The following is a 12580-nucleotide window of genomic DNA, read 5'->3' as shown; positions in this document are numbered from 1 at the left end:
TCCAAAATAAAAATAAAATGCTTATAAATTTGGTGTAAATAAAAACACCAAAATCAATAGTATTAATATTTATGAATAGTTCTTAACAACAAAAAGGCTAATAAAAAACATATTTATAATTTTGTTTGTTAATTAAAATAAACTAATTAAATTGTAAACTTTTTATCAATGAAAAAGCCAATTGAAACTTAATTTTTAAAGAGTATTTACATACCATAGATCTATTCAATTCAATTCAATCCAATTCAGTTCAAGTTTATTTGTTTAGCGCTTTTTACGATACAAATCGTTGCAAAGCAACTTTACAGAAAATTAAGTTTCTACAATATTTAGTAGTAGCTTATCAGTGGTGGCTGTCAGTTTATGTGCTTATGGCAGAAATGCACGGAAAAATCAATTAAAGATGTAATCAAACAGATGATGAACACTATTAACAGCAATTAACAGATCTCCTCCAGTATCTAGTTATCATGGGCTGTCAAGTTGCACTAACACCCCTCCCATTCTTGTTTTTTGTCCTTTTTGAAGCTTGACAGCCCATGCTAACTACAAACAATCATATGGCTTTGGAATTTAAGCAAAAAATGACATGGAATAAAATAAACTAATAAAATAAACACACGTAAATAGTTGGTCTTTCTTTATGGCAATCTTCTAGTCTGCGAAACTGGCCTCTGAAGATCCCACACAATGTTTCCTGACAGTTAAAACAATTTAGTACAAACACGGGTGTGGAAAAGGCTTTATTGTGCTCAGAGAGATGAGAGCGACTCACTGCAATGCTCCTCATCAGAGTTGTCTCCACAGTCATTCTGGCTGTCACATCTCCAGTGGTCCGGGATGCAGTTGTTATTCTCACAGCGAAATTCATGAGGTCCACAGGTCTTTTCATCTTTTTCATCAGACACAAACAAACACACAGATGAAAATGGCTTCAAAAGTGCATGAATATTAATGCAGTGCTACCGCATTTTGACACGTAATCATCATTTCCTCAGGGTTCTGGGCCCGGATCTGACACTAAGTTCAAAACATGCCCAAACTCAAGAGGCTAATACACCATAAGATGAGATACCTGACTGTACTGCCGATAGCTTCCATCCTCAATAACCTGAACACTTGAACATAACATCAAACACTTTGTCACCTGGGCACAATCGTCGACGTTGTCTGAAGGAGCTCATTCTACCGATATAACATATTAACCTTCATATAACTCTAAAACGGATGTTTTAGAGTTATATGTACACTATATATTGAGGACAATTACCTTCAAGAGATCCACTTAGAGGCTGTGACACACTGCAAATAAATAATGATTTTCTACAATGAAGTGAGAATAAAATAGCGACAACATCAGTGTGCAGTATAGATCTTTCATGAATCTAATGTTTAAGAGTTAGACCTCTTTGTCAAGGGAATCTTCTGATGAATCATTAATGAGGTTCAAATGTAAAGTGTCCTGTACATACTGTATGTTTAACCAAATACATTTTATGCACATATTAATTCATTTGATAATACTATTATTTCTTTCTACTTTATGATGACTGGTCAAAAAATATGACATTAATTGATATTAATTTATTATGCTGAGGTAAAATTTTATAAAAAAATAAAAATAATAATAATAAAAAAATAATAATAAAATAAATAATAATAATAATAGTTATGTGTAATAATTTTTATTGAAGGCTTCATTACTGTTTACAAGTTTGGGGTCAGTAAGATTTCTTGAAAATAATAATTTTATTCAGCAAGGAAAATTATAAATGACAGAAAAGATTTACATTGTTTCAAATATTTTAAATAAATGCTGTTATTTTTAGCTTTATATTCATCAAAGAAACTTGAAAAATGTATCACTGTTTCTGGAAAAATATTAAGCAGCAAACACATTAAAACAGACAACAGTTATTTTAAATTGTAATAATATCACTATTAACGACATGTTTGATCAAATAAATGTAGACTTCTTTCAAAACGTTAACCAATCTTACCAACCCCAAACTTTTGAATGCGTTTTTAAAAGTAAGGAAAAAAAAAACTGCATATAATTTTGTGTTTATTAGAACATTGTGTATTTAGCTTAGCTATGTTCTAAAGGAAAACTCAATTGAAATGTACTGTGAGTGAAGTCTCCCGCGTGCTTTGTGTGATGAACGTTATTTATATGCAGCCAGGATTTGCTGCCTAAGAGTGTTCCAGATCTATAATTTACAAGGTTAGAATTCAGTTAGGACTCTGTCATAGAAGGCAGCTGCCTATAGAGAGATTTACCGTAGGTGAATATTTTCAGTATAGAACAAAAGAGTGATGCTAATAAAATGAGGTACACAGCTTGTTTGTTCAAGATAGATTATAGAAAAATACTTGAAGCAAAATATGCTTAGCGAACCCTCAGAAACTGTTTTGCCAGTGTATCGGCACTTTAAATGTCTGGAACACATAGCTGAGGAAGAATGCAATATGTGAGGCCACCGCTGATGTGCCACTGTCAAACTAAATCAGGCATTCAGGCAACAAAACAGGCCCAAGGGTATTGTTACAAGCCATAGCTAATAAAAGCCGAGTGGTTCATGATTAAAGCTGGCCCCACTCCATCAGAGAGAGAGAGAAGACTGTGGGAGCATACACAATTGACATTAGCCCCAATCAGACTTTCAGACGGTTCTGCGCGTGTGGCTGACTAAGGTTCTGATTTGTGAATAATAACTGCGGCTCACTCACCACAATTGGCCTCATCAGAGCCGTCAGCACAGTCTGGGTCTTCGTCGCACACCCAGAGCTTTGAGATGCAATGCATGGTGGCCTTGCACTGGAACTGGTCTGAAGAACATGTGCTCTCAGCTGGAACATAAAGGCAGACATAAAATAGCAGGTTATTTGCAAGGCCAGTGAAAAGCTTTTGTAAGGAGCAGTAATGGAAAGAGCAGAAAGTGTCATGGTGTAGCTTACGGCAGTCTGTCTCGTCTTCGCCATCCCCACAGTCGTCCTGGCCATTGCAGCGAAGATTTAATGGTATACACTTCTGCTTTCGGGTGCACTTGAACTGGCCTGACAGACAGATGTATGTATCTGCAAATGGGGGAGACATTACAGTGAGAAAAACATCATGCTGGATCAATGCAGTGCGATCATCTATATTCCATTTCAGAAGGGATCATTTAGAGTCGGGATGCAATAGGAATAAAACAGATTATTGCAGAAACAATATTATTTGTGTTAAAAACACTAAACGTCTTGAGTCTTGAATCTTAAATCGGTGCTGGTCCAATACATCCTGATTACGATCGTTAAATGACAAAACACCTTGTACTCTTTTCTAATACTTCTAAAGTGGATATCGATCGTTTGATACCAGCAAGAGTCTGTATAATTGAACATTCAGAGACAGCTGTGCTAAAGAAGATTTGTTGCTGATGAAAATTCCAAGCAGATTTTTCGTGCACGTGCTCGCCACATACTTCACAGGAACTGAATTCTACAAGGGAGTCCCGATAGCCTCACACAGAGAGAAAAGGCTACGGATCTGTCGATAAGAACACAGCGTTTTACAGCTTTCGTATCAGTTATTTTGCTCACCACAGTTGGCCTCATCTGAGTTGTCCCCGCAGTCATTCTCTCCATCACAGATGAAGGGAGGTAAGGCGCAAAGGCCAGTGCCACACTGAAAACGCCCAGGCTGGCATTTGAATTCCGCTGCAAAAAAATGATGATTAACAATGAGCTCCGGAAGGATTCAAAACAATTTGCACATTGGTGTGTTTTTAAACCCAAGCTGCGTGAGGTTGCCAGAAATGGCTGAGTCAACCCACGTTCCATTATTTCTCTAAAAGCACTACTATGATATTTAATGCCTTTTGCCATTTATCGAACAACAGAGGTTCCACCTATTAACAGCAGCCATTGGCAGCCTGTCATTTTCTGTTTGTATTGTTCAAGTGAATCACCAAGCAACAAAGTGAATAAAAAAACTAAACTGAAAGAACAAAAGTTTCTCCTTTCGCACATGTTAAAGGTCAGTCTACCGTGAAGCTGTAAACTAGTTCATCTTCACACTTCACACATCTTCACAACAATGGCATGTGGTAATATCAGGGCTCATTTTCACTGGTGGGAATTCCAGTTTTAGAAATTATCAAATTTGCCACTCTTCACTGGTTTGGAAAATAACCATTGCATTTTTTTTGTTATGCCGCATTGTGATACTGTCTTTGACTGTGTAAAACAATGACTCTAAATTTGCTGTTTAACTGAAGCAGCAACAAATCTTTTCTTCCATGTTGTGATGTATATCTGAGTGCAACAGTTTATTGAAGAGAAAAAGAGTAGGACTTGGTTCTATCCATCGGTTATTGATTGGATGAAGGCAGATCTCTGGGCTTGGCAATGCGAGCATTTCACTTGCATATACGGCTAAAATTAGTGTTAAAATTATCACTTAATGTGATAACTAAAGTTGAAAAGGCTGTGATTTAACTGAATGAATGTAATGCAAAATAAAAGTTAAAATGTGGCCCTGTTGCATGTTTTTCAGACTCGCCATTTCAGAGGGGTTCTGAATCAATCAATAGTTACATTTTTTCTTGGAAAAAGGAAAGTGTCAAGCCCTGAATCTGAATATGCGTTTACAGTCAACTGTAAGAGAAAAGAAGCACGGTTTATTTGGACAAAAATATTCAGTAGTGAGATCTGTTATTTCACTGGAAGACATTTGATATTTGCAAAAAGTAAATAATAAAAAATAAATTGACATGTTTGGATGACTTGTTCACAATAAGATCAATAACAAAACATATTTCTATTTCATGCTGACTTTAAGACCAAGTAGAAGCTTCTGCCAAGCAGTTGTTTTGAATGAATGCACAAACTGTAATCCAACATGGCTTGTGCTCAACTTCTAGTCTTGGCTTTCAGCAAATCAGAACATCAAATAATGCAATTAATATTCATGACCCAAGTTACGGCGCTGAGCAGCTTACATGGAGTCATCTACAGTGAACAACAAAAGAAAAGCAAAGATGTCTGGCAAAAAAAAAAAAATCATTTTTATAATCAGAGCTATCACAAGGCCTTCCTATTAAACATGTATGACAAAAACAGAATACTGATGACGTTTCTGGAAAGATTTACTTTAAAGCCAGTCCTATATGAGTGTAACCATGACAACTAGGCATATAAAACAGAGTTATATTTGTAAAGAGAGGCTGATGAGATTTATAATGTGCCCCATGCACTTTTTTGAATTGTTCTTAAAACCCCTGGTTACGATCACTGCATGCATATTACAAACAGTTCAAAACAAAAACAACAGTGCAGGCAGTGTAGGTTGGGTAATATTGGAAGCTAAGCACTCACGACAATCCGCAGGCTCATCAGACCCATCACCGCAGTCATCTACCGTATCGCATTTCCACCAGAATGGGATGCACTCATCCGTTCCACAGCGGAACTGCAAAACAAGTCCACCGCATAAAACAAGGTCAATCAGTTATGGGTAACACAAACTGGAACAATCATTGCAGTTCTGACTAATGACTTGGAATCATCATTTTGGCATACAGACCTGGCTGGCTGTGCAGTTGGACAGGCATGTCTTGTTATCAGCAGCCAAATAGAAGTTAGTTGGGCATGCACACTTGTGGCCTCCACCAGGAGACAGTAAGCACAAATGACTACAGCCTCCATTGGCCACTTGACACTGGTGTTTGGGAACTGTAAAAAACGGATAGAAATGGTTTGTGATTAGGTAATATTAAAAGAATATTTATGCAGCTCTTGGCATATTGTATAAGATCCGAAAAGAACAATAACATTATAAAAGCCCTGCAAAAGTGTCCAAGCATATGTAAAGCATATGCAGTACTTTATTATAAATACGGTTTAAAAGAAAAAGAAAAAAAAAACATTAAAAAAATCTTACTGACCCCATACTTTTGAATAATATAATATAATATAATATAATATAATATAATACTATTTGTATGGAATTATATACAATTATATATATATATATCATTTCATTTTAAATTGATAAGTTGAATGGAGAAAAGTCACTTCGATCCAGATCTTCCAGACCCAGATTTAAGTCTCTATAAATAGCAAGAGCTGTGTAGGAGTGAGTAAATAATGACAACATTTTCATTTTTGGACAAACCAAGTGTAAAATTAATATAAAATTTATTTTAAACAGTCTCTACCTTCAGGCTGGCGCAGCGGGTGGTAGACAATGACAGACTTGATGGCTTGCCATGAATTCAAGAGTTCGACAGCATTAGCACCGGTGGTCTTATGAGCTCGACGGAGAGATTTGGACTTCCCATCAGTCCAATAAATGAAGTCCTCGAACAGTGCGAGTCCCATCACACCCTGGATGTGGTCATGAGGAACTGAGGTAGAGAGTATCACACCATGTACCATCATTAAAGTTGCATTTCTGCATATTTAAGCAATTTACTCAACTTCCTACAACTCATTATCCTACAACTTTCAAATAAACTGTTCTCTAGTCTAACTTTTGTGAATGTACTGTGTACAATGAAAAGTACAAATGTACAAAGTACAATGACAGATATTTAATGTTTTATTTTTTTTGCATATTCAGTACATATATACAAAGAAGATTGTTGCTTTGAAGCATTATACTGTAGAAAGGCTTTATTGTTGTTTGTTTTATCCAATTCTGCCTTGTTATGGTCCTCTAATCCAATAGATGAAAAAAAAACAAACAAAAAAAAAAAACCAAAACAGAACAAAATTACGACTCATTTTGTACCCCGGTGCCTCTGAGAACCATCCATGCTGGCAAAAAAGATGTTATTATCATCAGCCCAGTAGATTCTCTTGTTTGTGTAGTCAATGGTTAGAGCTGAGGGGCTATAGATTTCTTTGTTCACAATAACGCTCTGGCCTTGGCCGTCCATGCCAACTCGACCGACGTGAGGATTTTCACAGCAGTCAATCCAGAACACAAACCTGAGGAAGAGAGAGTGACCCTCATTCACTCATCACAGCTGTTTCAAGCAGATCTGAACTATTCCTATTGATCTGGGATAGTCATTCGTTCTTTTTCTTGTGATACAATAAAAGCTCCCTGGACTGATGGTGCTAAAGTAGAAATTATATTGTGCAAATTTGAAAAGGAAGCAGTTGTACCCGGTTTGAGCATCCAAGGCAAGATCTGTTGGGTTCTTCAGGCCAGAGCTCACTAAGACGGTGGGGTATAAACCATTAGATTTGGAAACTTCCAGCATCTTTCTCTCCACGTCACACCAGTACAAGTTCTTCCCAATCCAGTCCACAGCCAATGCACTTGGCACAGCTGTTCGGTGAACAATCTAATAAAGCAAATAAGTGGCATTCAGATCAGTCACTATAATCTTATCACATAATACTTTAGTGAGCAAGTAGGATAATGGGAGTGGTTGTGTTATGAAAATAAGAAAACAGGTCATTAAAGTAATAGTTCAGCCAAAAATGGAAAATTCTGCCATTATTTACTCACTTCTATGTTGTTCCAAACTAGTATGATTTTCTTTTGTCAATATAACACAAAAGTAGAAATTGTGTAATCAGGGACTCTTTGCTCTTTTTCAAGCAGTTACATTAAAGAGGACCATGTGCTTTCAAGCTTCAAAACAGGAAGCAAATCACCATAAAAGTAGTCCAGAATTCACTATACTGTATGTGTTTATGTGTGAGGAACAGGCTGAAATTTAATAATCTATAGTCAGTGAGTTGGACCAGCTAAATCATGAACAAACCATTCTGACCAGTATGAACTGGATGGTGATTGACTGAAAAGATTCAAATCAAAAGAATGATTCATTCACAATGGATGACTCCTCCTTCTTGTGTTCAGCATAAGAAAGCAAGTTATTCAGGTTCAGAATGAGAGTGAATAATTACAGAATATTCATTTCTGAAGAAACCATTCTTATAAATGAGTTATTCTATCTGTTTGCTATAGTGCCTGAAGCTGATATTGCATTGCAAACTGATAAAACACAAACTTTGCTGTTCCAACTGTCATGGCAGGACATGATATACTTTGAGATCTTCTCTATTATCATCATCATCTGACAAGGCATATGTAGCTGTGCCAATTTACAAGATCGCCCCTTCGGCAGTAATTTCAGCTAAACTGAGCTTGAAAAATTCTTTCAAATGTCAATGATCGAGGAACATTTCCCCAATCAGGAAAGTGTCTCCAGATGAGAGGAAGAGAGGAAACATTAACATTCCGAGTGGGAAAGAGAGAGCTTCTGGTATTCGAGTGATCTAGTCAAGCTCTGGTTTGAAGGATTGCCTTGTGTGGAAATGATTTAAAATGTCAGCATTTGAATATATAACAAAATCACATGATGAACGATTCTCAGAATAGCTGAAATGTATACTGTATGTGTACATGATATCCAAAATCATCTTTTAGACATTATTGAAAAGTTTTAGTTATGGCATGTGTCCTAATAAATGATGACTACCAACTTAGATTTCATTATTCACACAGCACAAAGCCAAAATATATCACCTAAATAATTGACAGCTGTATGCAGCATGCTAACTAATGAGGTCATATAGCATATCAACTTTTGCCCATCTATTAATAGACAAATTCCCTTATTGAATCACACCAAAGGCATTGCCTGAGGCATCATAAAAAACGTGCTCCAGTCCAGGAGTTAATCATTACAGTGATCCAACCCATGGTGCACTGCTCCCAGAATCCATTTATAGGGGCTATCTTATAACTTGCTCCTCACTTCCATTTATCAATTGTGCAAAATAATGCATCTTAAGTCTGTAAACAAATGATGATTATGAGGTAATAAATATGCAGGCTACACATTCAGCATTGAAAAACATATGTACCTCTTTTCCCTATTCATAGAGATCATGCCAAGGGTTTGCAATAAATATATATATATAAATTATATTATTATTCAACACTTTAATGCATTAAATCTGAGTTGGGGAGCTTCTTGCAGACAATATACTGTAGCTTCTGGACCAATCAGACACACCATTTTTAATTTTATTTAACAGATCAATTATTCATTAGATCAACAAATGATCACAGACCCCTCAGCCAATAAATATTCTAGGTGCCAGGATGTCTGCGAATGACTCCAGACCCCTGGTTACCATGGCAACCACAACACCCCAGCAAGACAAGATAATGTTTAAGACCCAAGAGTATGTGGAGAGTTCTCTTTGAAACATACTGCTATAAAAATGGACCCTTCTCTAATTAATTAATAGAAAAACCTTTCTTTGAATAAACACACATATATATCAGGTCATTGTGTATGTTGTTACTGTTCTTGTATATTGTCTTTTTGTCTTGTGTACTGTTTTATGCATGCTTGTGAATTTTCCATTCACCAAAGATCTTAGGATTTCAGCTGATGTCTCTTTTAGCTCTTGTCACTTTCCACTGGAAAGAAACTCCCAATCACCATCGAGTCAGGACACCTTTGGAATTCATCACTCTTCAAAACTGGAAGAACGTGATCACGAGTCCTACACCACCGAACCTCCAAACCATCAAGACTTTGCATCCAGATGCTCATCCCAGGCCAAGGAAATGCCAGTATCATACATTTAACTAAACAAAACAGAGGTTTAGTATAAGCTCTGGACCCCGTTATAAATGGCGCAGATGGGTTTTTTTTTTTCTCAGGTGGTTAACTGACTCTTTTCATAGTTTCATTCTCTGGTTTTCCTGATGGTATCATCCTTCAAATCTCATTTGCCTTTTCCCTTGTATGAGTGACTGTATGTACGTTTGTTTGACTAGTTGGCGTAAGTGTTTAGTTAATAAAAATCTTGTGGACAAATTACATAAGTAACTGATTCTGCCTTACAAATCAATGTCCCTTTACAATTCCGATTTTGCTACATGCTCTAATTCATTAATACTGTATGAGTATTTTCTGTGGCCACAGAAATATCCTTTCTTAATATGAAATTGCGCTAAGGTTTCGCTGGACAAACAGATTAGTTGATGGCAATTTAATTCTTCTACAGTTACTACTGGCAGGTAATATAAATAATTGTAATTAACCATAATTAATAGTAATTATTTATATACATTTCCCTTTTGAGCTCAATTTACTACAATACAATACAGTGCAAAAATTAACAGGCAGCACAAACATATGTATACTTGCATACTTTAAGTACTAAATATTAAATAGCGGGAGTACTCATGTACCAGCTACTAAATGTACCAGTACCAGTGCTACATGTACCATCAACATAATAAGGGAGATTTTAAATGTAGTCAGGATATAATGTTTTTAAAATATATTCTGCAAAAATGCACTTGTATAGCACTTTTCACAATATCGTCTCAAAGCAGCTTCACAAGCTCACAAAGCTTCACAAACAATTGCACTGTTGTGTCAATAATGCTTTAGTCCTTTACAATAGAGCAAGTATTAGGGATGGGTGATATGACAAAATAATACGATGATACAAATAATCCTCAGGATTTTATATGAAGCTATAGTATATATATATATACTATATATATAATATTAATTTAAATTTATGCATTTAGCAGACGCTTTTATCCAAAGCGACTTACAGTGCATTCAGACTATCAATTTTTACATATCATGTGTTCCCGGGGAATCGAACCCCCAACCTTGCGCTTCATAGCGCAGTGCTCTACCAATTGAGCTACAGGAACACTATAATATTATATACATATAATATATGTAGTGTATATATGTTTTAATGCAAATTAGATTGGATGCAGCAGGTAAAAAGTTTGATGGTCATGCTCACTATATGCAGTATATTTATACAGTATAATGACAACAGTATAACAGTATATATTTCAGTAATTAATGAATTAATAATTAATGTTCTGCTGCAATGGAGCTGCATCAAGATATCCCCAGCTAATGATAGGCAAAGGTCTCTTACCTAATCTAAACATATTGTATTAGCTTGAATTGTATCTACTTCCAAAATCCTGAAGATTACACCCACAAATGCTAATGAATTTCAAATGGTTTTAGTTTGTGCTGAACAGGGGTGATAAATCAGGAGGGGGCAACACTGTGTAATGAAGCCAAATGAGGCTCTAGGCCCCTGCAATGAAGCTAATGAGATGGGGAAAAGTGTTGCTCAGCAGGTACACGGCACGGAGATGTGCATCTAAGCACTCACCATGTGACCTTAATGAGTCCCTGAAATAATGCTAAAATGAGCATTTATATTTATAGCAGTATAGCTACAGATGTCTAATATTCAGATCTTGACTTTAGACCTCTTCATCACATCCCTGTTGCTAACCTGGCATATAACGGTTAGTGTAGACCTTTTAGCATTGTTGTCAGTCCTTGGTGGCCCATAATAATTATTAAGAGAAATGAGAAATCAGATGTACCTTGAGGTCACTGCCATTAAGGCGAATTCTGTTTATCCTCCGGCCACTGGGTCTGCTTGAGTCAATCCAGTAAATGAACTCCTTCTTGTAGTCAAAATCCAAGCTGATTATGTTGTTAAGGCCCTACGGAAGTGAGAAGGAAACAGAACATAGAGGTAATAGAGGTGAAATAAGTAACCAAATGAGATGGACTGCACAACAAATGTGACTGTAAGCACAGTCAGCATGATGTATTAGCTAAGTAAAGGCCACAGTCAGCACACATAGATCAACTATGCGGAACAAAAAAGAATGAAATGTTATGCCTTGTTCTGCTATTCAATTAGCTTCAGGGCTTAATTAGAAACTTCCGCATATGCTTATCTCGACAGGATCTGGCAAGGATGTACTACAGACATGAAGCATGCAGAGAATACATTTCTTTTGATGTCTCTTCATCGTATTGATTTTGGAAGAGGAAGCAGTGTGTGATGGATGCATGTGAATGCTGGCTTCAGAATCCAGGGAAGCAGTTTGGAGAGCCTTCTGAGGCAGCGCTGAGGGTACATTCGTTACTGTCATGTTCACATCAGACTGCTGTCACTCATTATATAACTCACTAGCCCCACTGCCTTTGCCCACTTCACCAGAGCTGCTAAGATTGGGTGACGGGCATTATGACAGATGAAGAAAAGCTCTGATACCCCCATCAGATCGAAGCACTGTGAGACCCAAAAAGACCTTTAGCCTTATCTTGTGCCAAGAGCCTCCAGCCTTATCTTAAGACCACAAACAAGTTATGTTTTATGTGACATCAGTCAAAACATACAAGAAAAATCAATAACAGGTTATGAGCATTTATGGTAAGGCAGTAAGGTTTAGAGGAAACATTATCTATTATATCTTGCCAAAATGGTTAGTTTCTACCTGTGAAAAGAATTCCTTAATTAAATGTATTACAATTGATTAATTTATTAATAGCAGTTACAGTGTGGATTCTATCAGTCTACACTAAACAAACTTTCTTGACGTTTTTGAAAAAAGTATTTTATGTTCACCAGGGCAGCATTCATCAAAAATAAATAAACTAATAAATAAATAAATGAAAATAAATAATGAAATACAATAAAAACATTATAAGTATTTAAAAATACCTGTTTTATATATGAATACTTTTTAGGTCTTCAGGTTTCAAAT

The 12580-nt window shown here is 36.3% G+C and overlaps 1 protein-coding gene across 1 annotated transcript in view; it reads right to left on the bottom strand.

Annotated features, from left to right (window-relative positions):
- Positions 1-12580, bottom strand: part of LOC132153280 (low-density lipoprotein receptor-related protein 1B-like) — a 228918-nt gene that overhangs the window by 27985 nt on the left and 188353 nt on the right. Inside the window, exons 58-67 of the mRNA XM_059562662.1 lie at positions 11405-11527; positions 7159-7340; positions 6779-6978; positions 6204-6392; positions 5570-5718; positions 5362-5455; positions 3586-3702; positions 2959-3078; positions 2731-2850; positions 776-892 (exon numbers count right to left, since the gene is read on the bottom strand). Of these exons, the coding sequence (XP_059418645.1) occupies positions 776-892; positions 2731-2850; positions 2959-3078; positions 3586-3702; positions 5362-5455; positions 5570-5718; positions 6204-6392; positions 6779-6978; positions 7159-7340; positions 11405-11527 (1411 nt within the window). The remainder of the gene's footprint in view (positions 1-775; positions 893-2730; positions 2851-2958; positions 3079-3585; positions 3703-5361; positions 5456-5569; positions 5719-6203; positions 6393-6778; positions 6979-7158; positions 7341-11404; positions 11528-12580) is intronic.

Source organism: Carassius carassius, chromosome 11 (assembly GCF_963082965.1).
Source record: "Carassius carassius chromosome 11, fCarCar2.1, whole genome shotgun sequence".
In the NCBI taxonomy this organism is placed as follows: Eukaryota; Metazoa; Chordata; class Actinopteri; order Cypriniformes; family Cyprinidae; genus Carassius; species Carassius carassius.
The sequence above is the reverse complement of the archived record's forward strand: the minus strand, read 5'-3'. Positions and strand labels throughout refer to the sequence as shown.